Source organism: Vicugna pacos, chromosome 21, assembly GCF_048564905.1.
Source record: "Vicugna pacos chromosome 21, VicPac4, whole genome shotgun sequence".
Taxonomy (NCBI): Eukaryota; Metazoa; Chordata; class Mammalia; order Artiodactyla; family Camelidae; genus Vicugna; species Vicugna pacos.
In genome coordinates, this window is record NC_133007.1 from 7119272 (window position 1) to 7140183 (window position 20912).

Here is a 20912-nt window from a genome sequence, read left to right on the forward strand (position 1 = left end):
AGTAACATGGCTTAGCTGTATTATACCAGCTTCTGAATGTCAGGGGCGCTTCCTTTTGTTTCTTTTCCCCAAATTTTCATTCAGCTATAACGTAAATACAGAAAAGCACATACATTTTAAGTGAATTTTCATAAAGTGAACATACCTGTGCTGTGTAACCAGCGTTCAGTTTAAGAAACAGAGCATTACCAACATCCAGAATGGGTTCTACAGTTGTGCAAAGCAAGACATGGAGAGATTTGACCAATCTCACAATTTGGGCGCTAAAGGCCCCATCTCCAAAATTTTCATTCACTATTCAAGTCAGAACCAAACTCTAGAGCAACAGATGAGTCCCGAGGCCCGTTTTGGGGGTGCAGGGGACACATTAGCCGGGGAGGCGTGCAGGTGGAACCTTCGTCCTCAACTCCAAGTTTCCCGCGACTCCTCGGCTATCGCTACACTACGAAATAGACGGCCTTCTTCTCCCACCCGCGATGGCCTAGCCGAGAATGGGTTCCGGCAATTTCAGCGAAACGATTAACTAACACCTCAGCGACTGAGGACAGTTTCTCCAAGCAACAGCTCCCCAGCGCGGTAGCATGAATCCCCCAGCATAGCGGCGAGCACCCCGACGCTTCCCGCGCCGGGCCCGGAACAAACAGCCGTCAGGAGCCCCGGCGCGTGCTCCGTCGCGCACGTCGCCCCGCGCTCGCGCCGCCCCGCCCCTGCCCCGCCTTCCGCCCCGCCCCCACCGCCCATCGCCCCGCCCCCACCGCCTTCCCTCCAGGACCTCCTGGCTGCGCTGCTCCCAGGCCGCGACGCGGCTGAAGGGGCCCTGGGCGACCGCGGTAGCTCTGTTAGCCAGGGGAAGCCGGAAGAGGCCCAGACAGCAGGGAGAGAGCAGCAGAGGGTGGCGGAGCCCTCCCTGCACGCCCTGTGAGGGAAGGTGGGAGAGGGAGGCAGTTAAGCGAGGGAACGCGGAGTGAGCTTGGGTCCGACTCGAGCTCGGGCTCAGGACCGAGGCTGGTGGGCCGGGCCCCCAAGCCGGCGTTACTTACATTCGATCTGAAGAAGACAGGAGCCCGGGAGGGAGGGCCGGGCAAGGACACATGGCCTCGCCGTTCCTGCCTTCAGGGGCCACCACGGGAGACAGCGGCGGAGAGCTGAGCTCGGGGGACGACTCCGGGGATATGGAATCCCTCCAGAGCCCCGAGACCGAGGCGTCCAGGAGCCTGACAGAGCTGTTTGAGAAGGCTGCCGCGCATCTCCAGGGCCTGGTTCAGGTCGCCAGCAGGGAGCAGCTCTTGTACCTGTATGCCAGGTACAAGCAGGTAAAGTCGCAGGGAAGAGGTGGCTGCGGGAGAGGGACCAGAGGCCTTTTCCTTTTTCCAAAATCTGGTAGGGAACGTGCTTGGTTAGTGGTCAGGTGTAATGAAGTGTGTATATGTGTATGTATTTTGTTTTTTAATCATCTGCTAAGTATTAGCATCATTCTGGACATGGAAAGGGCCTGTCTGCTATCCTAGGAGTGATGTTTACCTGGACACCGAATGATAGTTTTTCTGTCTTCTCTGACTTGCTCAGTGACCTTTCATTAGGCTTTAACCAGCTTCAGAACTTTTACAGAATGAGATTTATCATTTACTCTTGCCAAAGAGTCATGAAAGTAAATGAGGTAATGCTAAATAATGATATTTTGAGATCTATCAGAATAATATGACTGCAATTAAAAGGGTGATGTAATACAAAATAATGTATTACTACTTTTCCTGTTGTGTTTTTTTTTAACCTTAAATATCTTAGACTTCTGTTTTGGCTGCATATGCTTTTGTCAGTTAGATACAATTATAAAAACTTTAGAGCTAGTAAACAACAGATGAGGTAATAGCCTTCTTTTACAAAAAAGGAAACCCAAAGAGAGTAGATAGTTTGCCTAGCATCATACAGGTAAATCAGTCAGAACTAGAATCAGATTGTAGCTTTTGACTCTGTCTGAGGCTTTGAACATTATCTGGAAATATGGAAATAATAATGTCATATGAGACTTTTTAATCCATCATCAAAAAGTAATTGGGTTGGAAAAATAATTGCTTTATCGTAATTAACAAATACTTGTTCAGCATCTTTTATAGGCCCAACACTTGGGTGTTATGCCTGTGGGAAATGCAGAGAAGCAAAAGTATTCATGATACTTGCCATCAGGAGACTTGAAAAGTTACTTGAGGAGTCTAGATTTAAACATGTGAAAAATTGCTAAGAGTTAAATAACGGTTCAGGAAAACTTCAGCTTTTTGGAACACCGGAAACAATTAAGTTCTGGATAATTGCCCATTTTATTTTATTAAAAATTTTTAAAACTTTTTTTTTTGCCTCTTGGTATCTATTTCCCCCTCAATTTTTAAAAAAGTGTGGGGCCCCTCTGTATTCTTAAACTGAATATATTTAGTAGAAAGTAGTACTTTCTTTTGAAGATGGTGGATATAAAAGTGACCTGAGAGATATGGCTCTAGGAACAAATGGTGTAAATCATAGTGTTGAATGAAAATTGCCCCTCAGTGGGGAGGGTATAGCCCACTGGTAGAGCGCATGTTTAGCATGCATGAGGTCCTGGGTTCAATCCCCAGTATCTTCATTAAAATAAATAAATAAAAATCTAATTACCTACCCCCTAAAACAAGCAAATAAAAATACTTAAAAAAAAAAAAAAAAAAAGAAAATGGTCCCTAAATTGGCCTCGGAATTTGCTTTCTTGCAGAGGTTCTGGATATCTGTTTTCTCTTTGGTCACTTATCCTGTCCTAAAGAAATTAAAATGATACTTTGAATTATTTAACAAGAATTTATTGAGCATTGCGCTTGGACCAGTTGCATGGCTGACTAATGATTCTCTGGGCAGCATAAGACTAATTTTCTCCAAATTTCCTAGAGAACATTGTTTATCTTTCTGTGACATATTTTAATTTATTGATATCATGCTATCATTACTAAATATCTGATACCTGAGTCATCAGTGAACTATAGGCACCTGTCAGCTGGCAGCCATTCTGTCCCAAGTATACTTAACCCAGATAGTCTGTAAGAGGTGCATGTTCCTCACCCTCTTTGACATTAAAGTGTTTAGAGATATTCTGTATCTGAATATAAAATCCCTTATTATTAGAGAATTAGAGAATAAGATTTTCATTACTTAGATAGGACAGAGGACACTATTAATGTCTTCTAAATATTTTGTTTTTAGTAGAATTCTATGACAGGATTCAAAATAGCACCTGTGATGGAATAACAAAGTTGAAAGTCCAATATAATTCCTACATGGTGGATCAAAATATCTCATAAAATAATTACATTTCTCATAAAATCTAATTTTCTCGTAAAATAATTACATTTTTAATTTGGACTAGCACCCTGTTTTGTCAGCAGGAAGATGACAAAAGTAAGTTGAGATATGAACCTTATTTTCTCAGACAGACCCCTAAACTTACCTAACATAGTAGCTCTTTTGGTCTCAGATAAGCCTACGGCTCCACAAGCATCTTTTAGTGAAGTTTCAAAAAGATCACAGCAATTAACTGGGGTGTTTTGTTTTGTTTGGTCCTCTGTGCAATAGCCTGCACTCCCCTAGCAAAAGATGACTAATTGACACCTGTGAAAACTGTAGGACAATGAAAATTTCAAACCCCTGTTGAGCCTTTAGGACTAGCTCAAGCGGGAATACTCAACATGTCTTCCTAAAACTTTAACCTGAGAACACTTGATTCACTGGCATTTACCACTAGCAGTCTCTATTGAAACTGTCTGTCTCGGGGCACTGGATGTATCATGTATTTATCAGAGAGCAGAGTTTGGATGCTCTGTTAAAGTGGTACATTTTATACCTCTATTTCATAGCATAGGATTCATTATCTAATGATTTGAAAACTGTTACTCATGATGTCCTACAATCTGGTAGTTTTATTTTCCCAGTCTTTTCTGGATCCAGAATTATTCTTTGAATTTGGGAATACAAAAGCTTCTGAGTCAGTTCGAATGCAGGGTCAGCTGCTGAACTTTCATTTTCATCTCACATACTGGTCTGGTGATCTAGGGGTGGTAGGATGGTTCTGCTTCATGAGATCATCCAGGGGCTTAGTCTTCCTCTGTCTTGTATGTAGTTCAGCCACCCCCTAAGGCAGCAGTTCTCAAACTATGGTCTATAGGTGCTGAGAATCCCTTAGACTTTCACAGAATATCTATAAAGTCACACCTATTTTCATAATAACACAAAGACACTACAGGCATTCCTTGGAGATGTTGAGCTTTTGTTCGAGACCACTTCAGTAAGGCAGATATCACAGTAAAAGTGAGTCATTTGAATTTTTTGGTTTCCCAATGCATATAAAGTTTATGTGTACACTATAATGTAGTCTACAAATATGAAACAGTGTTATCTAAAAAAAAGGTAAAACCTCAATTTAAAAAACCTTTATTGCTAGAAAATGCTAAACATTGTCTGAGCCTCCAGTGACTCATAGTCTTTTTGGAGCTGGTGGAGGGCTTGAAATATTGGGAGAATCAGCAGAATGTGACCTAGAGACGTGACATGAGCAAATGCTATTAGAAAAATGGTGCTGATAGACTTGTTTGATGCAGGGTTGCCACATACCTTCAATTTGTAAAAAAGGGGCGGTATCTGCAAAGCATAATAAAGCGAAGTGCAGTAAAACGAGGTCTGCTTGTATTTGCCTTTTTTTCTGTGCTGTCATGGTGGATAAAACTGCTGATACATTAGCATGAATCAAGGCACTGGCAGCAGACTGTACTAGTAATTTTTTTTACCGCCTTGTACTCAGAGTAAAAAAGGGCCAGTTTCACTTAAAAAAGTTCTTTGATGAAGCAGTAAAAATTGACTTTTATTTAGTATTAACTCTTGAGTACAAGTCTTTAATATTATGTGTGATGAAATGGGGGTACACACAGAACACTTCAGCTGCATACTGAATTATGTTGGCTGTTTTGAGGAAAAACACTTGTATAATTTTTGAGTTTCAAGTTGAACTATCCACTTTCTTCATGAAACATTTTTACTTAATAGAGCAACTCACAGATAAACCATGCTTACTCAAATTTGAGTATTTGGCATACAGTTTCTCGAAAATGAATAGTCAATCTGTGGCATCAAGGAAAACTACTGACAGTATTTGTTGCCAGTGATAACATTTGAGACCTTAAGCAAAAATTAAAAGTTTGGAGGGGAAGGGTATGTAGATCAGTGATAGAGCACGCGCTTAGCATGCACAAGGTCCTGAGTTCAATCCCCAGTACCTCCATTAAAATGAATAAATAAACCTAATTCCCCCCTCAATTAAAAAAAAAAGTTAAAAAAATTAAATTTTGGAAAATTTGTATCTGCCACTTAAGCTTGACAGCTTCCTAATACTGAAATACTTTCTTTATAAGATTAGCGATGGTTTTAATGATCATGAACTTTTGCTGTTGAACGTATAGTGAAATGTGACAACATTTGGAAGATCTGCATAACTCAGTGAACTGTGTTTTCAGACATTGCAGGGAATGGTGTTACAAATTATGTGTGGGTAAAAGATGCATTCAAAGTGCAGGTAATACCAATGGATTTTAATGTAACAGTATAAAAAATTTGTTATTTCAGATTCCACATTTGTAACTCTCCTTAAAGAAATTGCCACTTTTTGAGTTTTGGTATGGTATCAAAGAGGAATATCCATAATAATCTGAAAATGCTACTAAAATACTTCTTTCTTTTCTAACAAATGTGTATGTAAAGTTGAATTTTCTTCATATATTTCATCCAAAGCAATGTATTGTAATAGATTGAATGTAGAAGTAGAATACACCTGCCTCCTATTAAGACAGACAGTAAAGAGATTTGCAAAATGTAGGGCAGTGTCACTTTTCTTACTAATATTTTTGCTTTAAAATGTATAGTTATTTTTCATAAAACTTTGTTATTTATTTTAGCATGTAATAATGAGTTTGTTACCTTTAAATGAATTAATACATATTTTTAAATGTCTTTTAATTTCTAACCCAGTAAATATTGATGGACATTAGCCACATAAAGAAAAGCTCTTTGGGGTGCTCAGTTTCTAAGAGTGTAAAGGAATTTGAGAACTGCTGCCCTAAGGTGTTCTTTCCATGGCCAGAGGTGGCTCACCATTACCACATGCATCTTCTAGCCAGGACACAGGGAGAGGGGAGGATAAGCCCCCTTTCTTTTTAAGTAAGATACTCACATCACTTTCACACATGCCCAGTCCCCTGGATGTGGGCAGAAGGTGCATGGCCACATGTAATGTTAAACTGTTGACCATGTGTCCGGCAGAGACTTCTGCTACTGTGGGAGAAATGGAGAATAGATATTGGTATTTGTTTATGCCGCTGGCTATTGTCTGCATAAAAAACCCACAAATAGTAGTAACTGCTGTTTTTATCTCTAGTGGTTTATCTCATCTTATATTTCTAAAAATCCAGTAATTCAAGTGATTTTATTTATTTTTTAAAAAGTTTTTTGTTTTTTAATGGAGGTACTGGGATTTGAACCCAGGACCTCATGAATGCTGAGCATGCGCTTTACCACTGAGCTCTACCTGCCACCCCTCATCAAGTGATTTTAGAGATGCCAGAACTGAAGCCTAGATTCTATGTAGCGTGTAAAACAGAGTGGTATGTAGAGAAAGAATGTTGGACTTTGGAGTCAAACTGTCCTGGAGTTGAGTCTTGACTACTAATTCAAGATTCCCTAGTGCGTCAGCTGTGACAGCCCTTCTCAGCTTCTCTGTACCCACTATGGAATGAGTTTGTAATGGCAAGCCTGACAGGACTGTTGTGTGGCTCATTTGCTACAACATACGTGAAGCTTTTGGTTTATAGTGATTGTTCAAGAAATGCAGCTCCTGCTCTCTCACCCATCCTTCCCTCTGTCCCAGCACAACAGGGCTGCCCCTGTGTAAGTGTACGTTTTAGTACTGACCAGAGGGCCAGGTGGTTCATTGCTAAGCCAATAATAGAGATGGTAGTTGTTAGGAAATCAGAGATGGATGGGATCATCATAGACTGAAAGGGTTCTTAGAATCTGAACCTTGAGTGGAGAAAGGAGGTGTAGCATTTTGAAAAGCTGAGGGCAGAAAAGAAGGCTTTTCAGGTGAGGGAAATAACATGAGCAAAATCAAATAAAAATTCCGAAGGCAGGGGTAGACCAATCTGGTTGGTGAAGATTTGCAGATAGTAATATAATGTAAAATAGATAAACAACAAGTTCATACTGTATAACACAGGGAACTATATTCAATATCTCGTAGTAGCTTATGGTGAAAAAGAATATGAAAATGAATATATATATGTTCATGTATGACTGAAGCATTGTGCTGTACACCAGAAATTGACACAACATTGTAAACTGACTAAACTTCAATAAAAAGAATATATATATGTACTAAAAAAAAATCTGATCGGCGAGTAGACCATCAGTTTGATTTTAGCAAGTGTAAGAGTAGCAGGAGAAAGTGGGAAGGTCCCTGAGAAGTAGATAGGGTTCAGAGTGTGGTATTTAGCGTTAGAGAAAATGGATATTTTGTTGAACACATGCCTAATGTATTCACTTTATATTCAACAAGCTTTTTTTTTTTTTAGTTTTAAGTTAGACACTGTATTGTTTGCAGTGAGTGAGTTAAGAATGGTTTCTCAGAGGCTGTATTCTAAAGGAAAGATGAGACTACACAGAACTTGCTAACAAGTTAAAACTGCCATCAGAGATACAGAGTAAGTGCTGTCAGAGCTCATCAGAAAGGGAGAAAACTTCTGGCAGTGGAATTGGCTGTGTGGTGAATTCTGCACTTGCGTGAATCTCATTTTATGCTTCTTCACAGTGAAAGTAATTACTGCATAGTTTAACTACAGTTGTTATTGTGGATTAAAAATAAGTATTGACCACGAACAAGAAGATTATTGTGGCATAGACAGAATTTATATTGTTGTTGAGAAATCTTGAAATTTTTTGCATGGCTTTCAGCACCTAAATTTATTTTGATCAGTTTCATAAAAGGCTCTTTAAAAATAGTGTGCTTTATCCTGGACTTTAAGAGAGATAAAATGCTGATAGTATTATGAGAATCAGCATAGATAGGTAATATTATGAATTCTGATAAACTGTACTTTCAAGCTTGTTTAATTAATTGTTTAATTCCTCTATTATAAATGGTAGTAAGGATTGTATAATCTATATTTATAATTTGTTTTATATCTATAAGTCTGCTAATGTAGGACTGCAACTGTAGAGCGCTTGTTTTTTTGTGAATCACAATGATAGATGACAATTGTTTTATGCAATAAGCCACAGCAGCCTGTATTTAAAGTTTGTTTCTTTGTTTGCTTTTGCAAAGAATGTTAAATTTTGTTATTCTATATAGATGCAGGTATTTTCTAACCTGTAGTTACAAAATATACAGAATACGTTTAAACATAAAAAGTTTCTCTGGCATTTCTTTAAAAAATAAGTTCTTAATTTTTTCCCCCTCCTTCATTTAGGTCAAAGTTGGAAATTGCAGTACTCCTAAACCGAGCTTCTTTGACTTTGAAGGAAAGCAAAAATGGTAAGAAACTCTTGGGATCTAATGTGGTTGTTGTAAATGGTTTAGGTGTTTAGGAATTAGAAAGTAGTGAGCAGATTAAAGAATTATTTTTATATTAATCTCTTTCTGCTGTAGACTGTGCTAATGACAGGCAGTGGGAGAGAGATTAGAAGAATCCGATTTTAGATAAGTCTCCAAGAGGATTCTTATGCCATGATGTGGTATATAAGTAGTTCTTGCAGACATACATTCCTTACATATGAACAGCTTCTTAGAGAGTGATCGTAAGGGCTGTTGCTTGAAATTTGCCTTCCCTATGGGTCACTACTTCTCCTTTCTGGAAGGATCTTTGGAAGAAGGCCAGAAGGATGGCAAGGGAGAAGAGCAGGGTAAATCCCCATTTTTTTACACTTCTCCGCTGCCCCAGTTTTATCTCCTCATTTCTAGTGCTTTGTTCTTACCCACACCACAGCAAAGAAGTGCTTATAATAAATTCTTGGGCAGAAGTGGGGAAAAAAAAAAAGATACCAAGTCCACTTCTTTCCTGAATACATAAAAGGATTATGTATCCCAGATTTGTTTTACTTATAATTCAAACATTACCTCTTACCATATGAGGCCTTACCTTGTCTAAGTGAAAAGAGAGAAATTGCATACAATAGGGAAGCTTAGTTATTGAAGAAAGGACTTCAGAGCATCAGCCCTGGAATTAAAAGTATAGAGGACAGGGTTCAAAAAGAAAACATGAAATATGGTTGTAGAGAGAAGGAGTGCTAAAACTGGAGTCCCACTTTGCCTTCTAGAGCGGTGCTCCTCATAATGTGCTCCCCTGGACGAGTTGCTTGTCTAGGAACTGTTTGTTACCCAGCTGTAAGGAGATGGAGAGCTTGAACCCAAGTGCAAGTCAGTAATGTCATTAAACATGACTGTTTAGTTCAGCTGACTTTTGTGTGGGGGAGACATCCTCAGCAAGGGAGGTGGTACATTGATTTTCATTCTGGCACAAGCTTTCTTTGCTGATGATAACCAGTGGTTTTCTGACTGGCATTTTATTACTGTTGCAGAGAATACCTGATGTAAATTTTATTGTGAGTTTTTTGTTTTGACTTACAAAATTTTATAAATTTGCCATTATTTTCCCCCCTGTTTGCTTAGTTTTCCACTCTTTTTAGCAATTTTTAAAAGTTTAGATTTTACAACCACTGTGATAATAATTTAGGCAAGAATCATTAATAGATGCTAAAACCACTAGATTAATTACAAAGAAGAAAACTGGAGATGCTGCTTTTACTAAGTCCTGACTCTTATCATTAACAATGGGACAAACTGCTATCTTGTGCCCCATCATGTGATGAATTGTCAATGACATGTCACCTGTATGTTGCTCTTGCCAAATATTTAACCTGATTCTAATCATAATTAATCATTTTTGGCAAGAGCACTCTGTAAATGAGGAAACCATCAGACAGATGATAAGAGCAGAAGGGGAAGGTGTATTTCTCACATCTTCAAATAGGAAGTTTGAAGCACTTTCCCACAGAATATTATTTTGTGTGATGATTAGTTAACATATTACTGAAATGCTGTAAGCACAGGTAATTCATAAGATGGAAGCCACTTCTCTTGTCTGGAGACCATATATTCTCAACAGGGGTGAAATCTCAGTTTTGAGGAATTATAAAACCTTAGATATTACAGTAGTTTGTGGTCTTCCAAAATTCAACAAATGTGCAATATATGTGTAATTTAAAAATTTCACAGGGTGTTATGTGTAGCTCAGTGGTAGAGCGTGTGCTTAGCATGCACGAGGTCCTAGGTTCAATCCCCAGTCCTTCCATTAAAAAAATTTCTCTTTTACATTTCATGAAGGAGGCTGACTAAGGAAAAAAAGTCTAAAATGGCTCCTTAGGTGGGGTGATATGGTCTGTATTGCTGTGGACCAATGTAAATGCAAAAAGAGAAGGCTCCTCACCTATTGCTTATTATATCTGTATCTCTTGACCCTTAAAATATGTATGTCATTTTCTTAATAATAAAAAGAAATGTGCTGTTTGTTTTCCTTACATAGTTAAGGATAGGTCATTTTGGATATTCTGTTTTATAGGGAAGCATGGAAAGCCCTTGGCGATTCAAGTCCCAGCCAAGCAATGCAGGAATATATCGCAGTAGTTAAAAAATTAGATCCAGGGTGGAATCCTCAGGTAAGACTTAATGATTGTAAATAATACTTTCCCAAAACATAGCATCTTTCTCTCAAATGAATGTTTAAAGCTAAGCTTTAGGCTTAACATCCTTAAAGTTTTATTTTCTCAAATCAAAAAATTATAAAGTTATTTTAGTATTTATCTGCCTAAAAATACTATTGCTTATGTGTTAATATAGCCAGCTACTGATAGTGAGAACTTCTGAATTGTAGAGAACTTTTAAAAGCATAATTGTACTTTTAATCATGTAAAAACTCAATTCATTTCAGAATTTGAAACAGTTTAACTTGAGATCATCATTATTATCTTGAGAAATGATAGATTTCTCTTCAGTTTTTTTTTTTTTATGAGCACCTTCTATGCAAGAACAAAATGCTTGTTAATAGGGATTAAATATGGAATACCTTTTGGAAATCACTGAAACATTTCCTGATGTTTTTGATGTGTGTGAGTATTAATTCTCATAAACATTCCATTTTATTAGTATCTTTTATAAAACATCAAATTTGCATGCAGGTATGTATCACAAAGGTCGTAAGGACTTAAAATCTGAAATTCATTGGTGCCCCTCTGATCTGAATACATCCTGAACACAATATTTAAAAAAACAAAGTAGGACTTGAATTTGCATGCCTTCAGATTATTCCTTGCTGTTCAAATCTAGCTGCCGTGATCTCAGTCCTTCCCCATTGACTTATACACAACATTTCCAATGCCTGGCCTCTGTAGGCATTTGAGTTTGTAACTCCTGATGAGTAACAGAATTTGTGATTTCTTACCTTCAATACCTTACTTATTAAGTAAAATGTCATTAACTATGACTCTTACAAATGCTTACACAGTCCATGTAGTGAGGTAGTTCTTCCTTATGGAAGCCCAAACAAGCATTAAGGATATTTTTTAAAATACCTAAATTTTACCTATTGAACTTATATAAACTTGAGTAAACTAAGCAGAACCAGAGTCACTTTCAGGTAAAAGTGATTCTTTAATACATCATTCTAAAACGATTTTAACATCGTAATCTAGTTGTAAAGAGGAATTTTATGTTCCATTTCATTCTAATTTTTAGTTTAAACGCTCTGGGCTGGTACCTTTGAGTTGTAGCTTTTTTTCCCACTTGTTTTTGATTGGTATGGGGCAGATCATTACCTCAATCTCAAGAGATTTGATACTGAGTTCATTATCTTTTAGGTTAAAAGAATCGTTTAAGTTTGATATTTGTTTCTTTTTTTTAACATTTTTTATTGATCTATAATCATTTTACAATGTGTCAAATTCCAGTGTAGAGCACAATTTTTCAGTTATACATGAACATATATATATTCATTGTCACATTCTTTTTCTCTGTGAGCTACTATAAGATCTTATGTATATTTCCCTGTGCTATACAGTATAATCTTGTTTATCTGTTCTACAGTTTTGAAATCCTGTCTATCCCTTCCCACCCTCCACCCCCTTGGCAACCACAAGTTTGTATTCTATGTCTGTGAGTCTGTTTCTGTTTTGTATTTTTGCTTTGTTTGGTTGGTTTTTTTTTTTTTTTTTTTTTTTTAGATTCCACATATGAGCAATCTCATATGGTATTTTTCTTTCTTTTTCTGGCTCACTTCACTTAGAATGACGTTCTCCAGGAGCAGCCATGTTGTTGCAAATGGCGTTATGTTGTCGGTTTTTATGGCTGAGTAGTATTCCACTGTATAAATATACCACATCTTCTTTATCCAGTCATCCGTTGATGGACATTTAGGCTGTCTCCATGTCTTGGCTATTGTAAATAATGCTGCTCTGAACATTGGGGTGCAGGTGTCATCCTGAAGTAGGGTTCCTTCTGGATATATGCCCAGGAGCAGGATTCCTGGGTCATACAGTAAGTCTGTTCCTAGTCTTTTGATGAATCTGCATACTGTTTTCCAGAGTGGCTGCACCAAACTGCATTCCAACCAGCAGTGTAGGAGGGTTTGCCTTTCTCCACAGCCTCTCCAGCATTTGTCATTTGTGGATTTTTGAATGACGGCCATTCTGACTGGTGTGAGGTGATACCTCATTGTAGTTTTGATTTGCATTTCTCTGATAACTAGTGATATTGAGCATTTTTTTCATGTGCCTATTGATCATTTGTATGTCTTCCTTGGAGAATTGCTTGTTTAGGTCTTTTGCCTATTTTTGGATTGGGTTGTTTGGTTGTTTCTTACTAAGTCATATGAGCTGCTTATATATTCTGGAGATCAAGCCTTTGTCAGTTTCATTTGCAAAAATTTTCTCCCATTCCATAGGTTGTCTTTTTGTTTTACTTATGGTTTCCTTTGCTGTGCAGAAACTGTAAGTTTCATTAGGTCCCATTTGTTTATTCTTGCTTTTATTTCTATTGCTTGAGTAGACTGTTCTAGGAGAACATTTTTGAGATGTATGTCAGATAATGTTTTGCCTATATTTTCTTCCAGGAGGTTTATTGTATCTTGTCTTATGTTTAAGTCTTTGATCCATTTTGAGTTTATTTTTGTGTATGGTGTAAGGGAGTGTTCTAGCTTCATTGCTTTACGTGCTGCTGTCCAGTTTTCCCAGCACCATTTGCTGAAGAGACTGTCTTTATTCCATTGTATATTCTTGCTTCCTTTGTCGAAGATGAGTTGACCAAAAGTTTGTGGGTTCATTTCTGGGCTCTCTGTTCTGTTCCATTGGTCTATATGTCTGTTTTTGTACCAATACCATGCTGTCTTGATGACTGTAGCTCTATAGTATTGTCTGAAGTCTGGGAGAGTTATTCCTCCAGCCTCTTTCTTTCTCTTCAGTAATGCTTTGGCAATTCTAGATCTTTGATGATTCCATATAAATTTTATTATGATTTGTTCTAGTTGTGTGAAATATGTCCTGGGTAATTTGATAGGGATTGCATTAAATCTATAGATTGCCTTGGGCAGTGTGACCATTTTAACAATATTGATTCTTCCAATCCAAGAGCATGGGATATCTTTCCATTTTTTAAAGTCTTCTTTAATTTCCTTCATCAGTGGTTTATAGTTTTCTGTGTATAATTCTTTCACTTCCTTGGGATATTTGTTTCTAAAAACAATGAAATAATAGAAACTCTCATGCTGAATGTACTATAAGCTTTTCACATGTATTGACCTTTGAAATCTTCACAAGAATTTTAAGAATTAGAAACTAGTATTGTCTGCATTTTAAAAATGAGGAAATTCCGGCACAGAGAGGTTTAGTAACTTGCCTAAGACTGGGCAACTAATAAATGATGGTGCTGGGATTTGGACCTATGCTTACATGAGTCCAGATCCCCACTCTTAACTACTCTTGCTATGCAGTCTATAGCTGACATTATATGTATATTAAAATACATATATATATTTCAAAATATGTAAACTTATATGTATAGAAAATTACTTTTTAAATCAAAGCTACATGGTGCCCAAGTATAAAATGAACAATGCTTTAAAATGTAACCCTTTGACTGTTTCCTGTTATGCTTCACCTTATCTCAAGAATGTATTGTTGAAGAATGTATAGCTCAAGTGGTAGACGTGTGCTTAAGATGTACGAGGTCCTGGGTTCAATCCCCAGTACCTCCATTAAAAAAAAAAAAGAATGTATTGTCGAATGTCTAACATAATCAAGGCAATTCTTTTGCTTTTATTTATTTGATTTTTGGGGGGAGTAGTTAGGGTGAGTTTTTATTTTGGTATAATTTACTTTTATTTTTACTTTTGACAAATAAAAATTGTATATATTTAAGGTATACAACATGATGTTTTGATGTTGGATGTATGTGTACATTATGAAATGATATCACAATCAAGCTAATTAATATATCCATCACCTCCCATTGTGACCATGTTTTGTGTGTGTGTGTGTGTGTGTGTGGTAAGAACACTTGAGATCTACGCTCTAAGAAAATTTTGTATTTGCAATATATTATTATTGACTAACGTATTTGTTAGTAACTCATAACAGTTTATTATTATTATTAACTAATGTGTACTTGATATAATTTTAAAATTTCAAGAATAGTACAAGGAACTTTGGCACGGCTTTCATCTGGGTACACCAGTTGATTACATTTGTCTTAGCATTCTTTATTTACACACACATGTACACATATACATATAAATAAATTTCTTCTGAATCATTTTATTATTATTTCTGAACCATTTTAGATAAGTTGGAGGCAACATGTCCCTTTACTACTAAATACGTCAGTATGTTACTACACCACAATGATCAAAATTGGTAATTTATTTTTAGTGTCATGAGTTCTTTTAAAATTCCTTTTTTTTAGAACCCTGGGCTCAGAGTTCCTGCAGGGCATTTATATATATATGTGTGTGTGTGTGTATATATATATATATTTTTTAATATAAAAATTATATATTTCAGGTTACAACATGATGATTTGGTATACCTGTACATCGTAGAATGATTACCACAGTAAAGCTAATAAATGTATCATCTCTCATAGTCACCTTTTCTCTGTGTGTGATGAGAGCATGTGACATTTACTCTCAGCATATCTCCAGTACTCAGTACAGTATTATTGACTGTACGCATCATGCCTGTACAATAGATCCCTAGACTTACTCATCCTACATAACTGCAACTTTGTACCGTTTGACCAACACCTCCCCATTTTTCCCAGTCACTGGTAAACACCATTTGTTCTCTGCTTCTATGAATTCGACTTTTAGATTTTATTAGATTCCACATGTAAGTGAGATCATGTAATTTTTGTCTTTCTCTGTCTGGCTTATTTCACTTAGCATAATGTCCTCCAGGTTCACCCATATTCTTCTTTCTCATGGCTAAATATTCCATTGTGTGTATGTACCACATCTTGTTTATGCATTCATCCATAGATGGACACTTAGGTTGTTTCCGTATGTTGGCTACTGTGAATACTGCTGCAATAAACACGAGACTGCAGATATCTCTGAGATCCTGATTTTATTTCCTTTAGAAGTATACCCAGAAGTGGTATTGCTGGATCATATGGGAATTCTATTTTTAATTTTTTGAATAACCTCCATTCTGTTTCCCATAATAGCTATACCAATTTATAGTCCTACCAGCAGTGTACAGTGATTCTTTTTTTCTCAAAAATCAGGAATTTTAAAATATTGATTCAATGTTGTCAAATCCATAGTCCATATTAAAATTTATCATTTATCTAAAATATATCTTTCATAGTTATTTTTTAAAATTCTGATCCATCATCCAATCCAGGACCATGAGTTGCATCTAGCTGACACGTCTCGTTTAGTTTCCTATAATCTGAAAGTTTCTCAGCCTTTCTTTTTCTTTCTTACCTGTGATATTTTTGCATAGTTATTTTGTGGAATGCCCCTCAATTTGGATTTGTCTGATGCTTCCTCATAATTAGATTCAGATTGTACATTTTTAGAAGGAATACCACAGAATTGTGTCCTTCTCAATGCATTGTACCAGGAGATACATGAAGTCTGTCTCAGTATTGGTTATGTTAACTTCTGTCACTTGTTTAAGGTGGTGTCTGCAGATTTCTCTACTGTAACTTGCTTTCCCCCCTTTGTAATTAATGAGTAATTTGTAAGGAGATGCATTGAGACCATGTAAATACCTTTTTCCTAATCAGATTTCATCCACCAGTTTTAACATCCATTAGTGATTTTCTAACTCCATCATTTCTTCTATATTTATTATTTGACAATTCACGTAAGGATGGGCTTTCCCTTCTCCTCCATTCACTTATTTATTCACTGTGAAGAACTGTGAAAGGTCTACGATTGTGTCCTACTTGCAAACTAATAAGTTAGCCTGTTACTGTTTCTTAGATGCTGGCAGACATACAAAACTCTTGGGTCTGAGCCAGAGGGCTTTATTATTGATGGCGTAGCAAACTGCATGAGCTTCATTTGATTTGCATCAGTTTCTTGTGTCCGCCGAGTCCCACAGGGATGACACAGGTGGGCCTAGATGGATTCCTGCATGTGCAGTGGGTTGTGCTGTATGGAAGGAGCACTGAGCTTTGGGGATTCACCACTTTTATAGCAGGTGGAAGCAGGCCTGCTCTTTGTCAGGGTTTGGGACATCACCTCATCCCTGAAGGTGGCTTACTGTACACACAACCCTGAGAAATGGCCCACATAATCTGTGATCAGAGCCTGGCATACTGAACATAAATGTGCAGGCATGCTCAGGGCCCTTGGTTGATTGCCTTACCCAATATTCACGTATTTATATCAGTACGTACTCATAGATTCCTGTTTCATTGAGGGGGTTGTAGTCAATTGCTATCATTATTAGGCCACTGGGAACCCATTCAGGATGGCTTCTGTGTCCTTTTGATATATCCCCATCATTCTTAGAGCATTTTCTTACTTTCTGGCACAAGGTATTTCAGGCTGCATTAGTTTCCTAGGGTTGCCATAATAGTTTAAAACCACAGAATTTTATTCTCTCTCAGTCCTGGAGGCTAGAGGTCTGAACTTAAGGTTTTAGCAGAGCCATGCTCTCTTTGGAAGCTTCAGGGAAGATTCCTTCCTTGCCTCTACCAGCTTCTGGTGGCCTCGGATAATCTGTAGTTTGTGGCAACCTAACTCCAATCGCTGTCTCTATCTTCACGTGACCTTCTTCCTTGCGTCCCTGTATCCAGATTGCCCTCTCTTTCTCTTCTATAGACAACAGTCATTGGATTTAGGGTTCACCTTAAACCTCATCTTATCTTTTCCCCCCAGCTTTATTGAGATACAATTGACATAAACAGCATTGTTAAGTTTAAGGTATATAATGTGTTGATTTGATTTGATGCACTTACATATTGCAGAATGATTACCGCCATAGCTAACACCTCTATAATGTCACATAATTACTATTTCTTTTTTGTGGTGAGAACATTCAAGGTCTCTTCTTTTAGTAACTTTCAAGGGTATAATATAGTATTATAATTACCATGCTGTACATTAGATCCCTGGAACTTATTCATCTTGAAGTTTGTACCTTTGACCAAAATCCCCCCCACTCCCCAAGCCCCTGTTAAAAACTATTCTACTCTTAGTCTTTTTTAGATTCCACATGTAAGTAATGGCATGTAGTATTTGTTTTTCTCTGACTTATTTCACTTAGCATAATACCTTCAAGTTCCATTCATGATGTTGCAAATGGCAGAATTTCCTTCTTTCTCATGGCTGAATAATACTCCTGTGTGTGTGTTTGTGTGTGTGTGTATTGTTACCACATTTTCTTCATTAATTCATCTGTTGATAGACACTTAGGTTGTTTCTGTATCTTGATTATTGTGAATAATGCTGCAGTGAACTCAGGAGTGCAGATATTTCTTCAAGATCCAGTTTTCATTTCCTTTGGATAGAAACACAGATGTAAGATTGCTGTATCATATCATAGTTCCATTTTTAGTTTGCCAGAAACCTTCATACTGTTTTCCATAGTGATTGTACCAATTTACATTCCCACTGACAGTGCACAAGGGTTGCCTTTTCTCCTCCTCACTTACACTTATTACCTCTTGTCTTTTTGATGATACCCATTCTAACAAGTGTGATATCTCACTGTGGTTTTGATTTTCATTTCCTGATAATTAGGGATGTCAAGCACCTTTTTTGTGTACTTGTTGGCTGTTTGTATGTCTTTAGAAAAATGTCCATTTATTTCTGCCCATTTTTTAATTGGATTGATTGGCTTTTTGTTGTTGTCATATGGGTTCTTTATATAATTTGGTTATTAACCCATTATTAAATATGTGATTTGCAAATATACTCTCCCATTCTTGCCTTTTCATTTTGCTGATGGTTTTCATTGCTGTTTGGAAGCTTTTAGTTTGATGTAGTCCCATGTATTAATTTTTGCTTTTATTGCTTTTGCTTTTTGTGTCAAATCCAAAAAATCATTGCCAAGGTCAGTGTCAAGGAGCTTTTTCCCTATATTTTCTTCTAGGAGTTTAGGTCCTATGCGTAAGTCCTTATTCATTTCAGGCTGATGTTTGTGAGTAGTGTAAGTTAGGGGTCCAGTTTTTTTCTTCTGCCTGTGCTTATCCAGTTTTCCCAGCACCATTTACTGAAGAGACTACCCTTTCCCCATTGAGTGTTCTGTGCTCCCATGTCAAATATTATTTGACTGTACACCTTATCTTAACTAGGTGACATCTGCAAAGACCTTGTTTCCAAATAAGGTCTCATTCTCAATTACTTGGTGTTAAGACTTGTACATATCTTTCACGGGGACACAATTCAATCCACTACACAGGCTCATCTTATGTTTTCCCTACCCTAACCCTAGAACTGGCTGTTTCCCTCTGGTTCCTTTTGTAGAGAATCGTATTTAGAAACCAAGATCTGGGTGTTGAGTCTGCTCATTGCTACTGCAGTGTCATTGCTTCCAGGCTGTCTCAGCAGACAGAGCTAAATAATACGTATGCTTAAGTGCACATATATAGATACACATACACACACACACACATATCTGTGTGTACACACATACATATATACATATATGTACATACACACAGATATGCACATAAATTCATTGTAGACAGACATATGTATATATACACACATACACACCTACGTAACCCTCTCTCACATATGTATTCTATATCTGTATTTATATATTTATTTACTTATATTTTAAAAAACCCAAGTTCATATCGATACCTCTGATTCCAGCCCAACACTGCAGGGTACATTGCAGGCTTCCCTCATCCATGTTTGTAACTGTCTTCTCCATCAGAATCCTGGCTCCCAATATTCTCATTATATTTACTCAGTTACTCAAGCCTAGCATACGCAGGAAGTTGTTTCAGAATTGCTAACCTATACTATTGTGAAAAGAAAGTTTACTAACTGAAGTTCACTATTTGTTTATGGGTTGTTTTTGGTTTGGGTTTTTTTTTTTAAGGTAAAATTTATATACAGTGAGGTATATCAATTTTAAGTGTATAGTTTGATCTTTTAAAAAGTATTCAGGATAGTTTTGTAAAAGCTTTGATGAAATTGGAAATGATTGCATCTCAGTAACCTTGTTTTTTCTGATTGCTTGTTAATTAACTATGGTCACTTGGAAGATTAAGATTCTTTTTAATGTGAATGCCACAAACCATGAAGTAACTGTTTTGAAGTGGCTGCCTTGCTTTCAAATAAATAACATGGACAAAAAGTTGTGTTTTTATAGCCTAATAAATACATAAACAGTTATATAAGTGCACATTTTCCAAATTAAAGAACTGGATGTTTGTCCTTAATTCCTAGCTAATATGCGGTATTTTTCCATAGCTCTTTTGAGAAGGTTCTTATTCCAAGGTGCATAGTGTGATGAGTACTGTTTCTTTTGAGTCCTGTATAAAGGCTTGTGATTGTTTTTGTAATTCTGCATTTCTGCCTCCACAGCACTGAATTCTAAGTTCTTTCTTTTAAAAAAGTGTTCTTTGTAAATTGAACATTTATTTGTCTGACATAAACATGAAGATTAATCTGCATAGTTCCTGCAGTTTCATTCTTTGCCATGTTCCTCTTTCCGCTCACATCTGGTAAAACCTCTTGTGACCACCAGAGGGAGTAGCGTTCATTATAAATAAGACAAGTTTGTTCTCAGGAATTTCTAGAGCTTTCTGTGTTTCAGTAGTATTGCTAATACCTTGGTTCTCATTGACCATCTAGTCTTTTGCCTTTTTTTTTTAACTCCTTCGATACTTAAACTTTTATGTTTACTTGGGATCTTACTAGTAACTTTATTTGTTTTCACCCTGGGCTGATGACACTTAGGCTAGCATCCATTGTATTGTATTTGTGTATTGTGCATGAAGACTAATAACATAGATGGGAGAGCTGACACTCTGTTTTGTTCTAACCAGATAGATGGTTAAGTAGCTGTCCAGTAGCCATGTAGCCTTTTTGCAAGTTTGCTGCTATTCATCTGTGGTTTTAATTGCATCATCTACTTATTTTCTACCAATAAAATTTCATTGACTATCAAAGTAGATAAATTGGTACAAATAGTATACTTACCTATAAAGGTAATCATCACTTTTGAAATTTATATTTTAAAAAATCATTAGGCAGAATCTTGGTGTTAGTGTGATAACTCTGATTTTTCCATGAGGCTTTACAAGAAGAAAGTTTAAATTGACTAGGCTGTTGCAGTAC

General features: G+C 37.0%; 1 protein-coding gene across 1 annotated transcript in view; it reads left to right on the forward strand.

The window, feature by feature from the left end:
- Positions 1-838: 838 nt before the first annotated feature.
- Positions 839-20912, forward strand: part of ACBD6 (acyl-CoA binding domain containing 6) — a 156931-nt gene continuing 136857 nt past the window's right edge. The window contains exons 1-3 of the mRNA XM_006211792.4: positions 839-1313; positions 8523-8587; positions 10671-10767. Of these exons, the coding sequence (XP_006211854.1) occupies positions 1092-1313; positions 8523-8587; positions 10671-10767 (384 nt within the window). The 5' untranslated portion in view covers positions 839-1091. The remainder of the gene's footprint in view (positions 1314-8522; positions 8588-10670; positions 10768-20912) is intronic.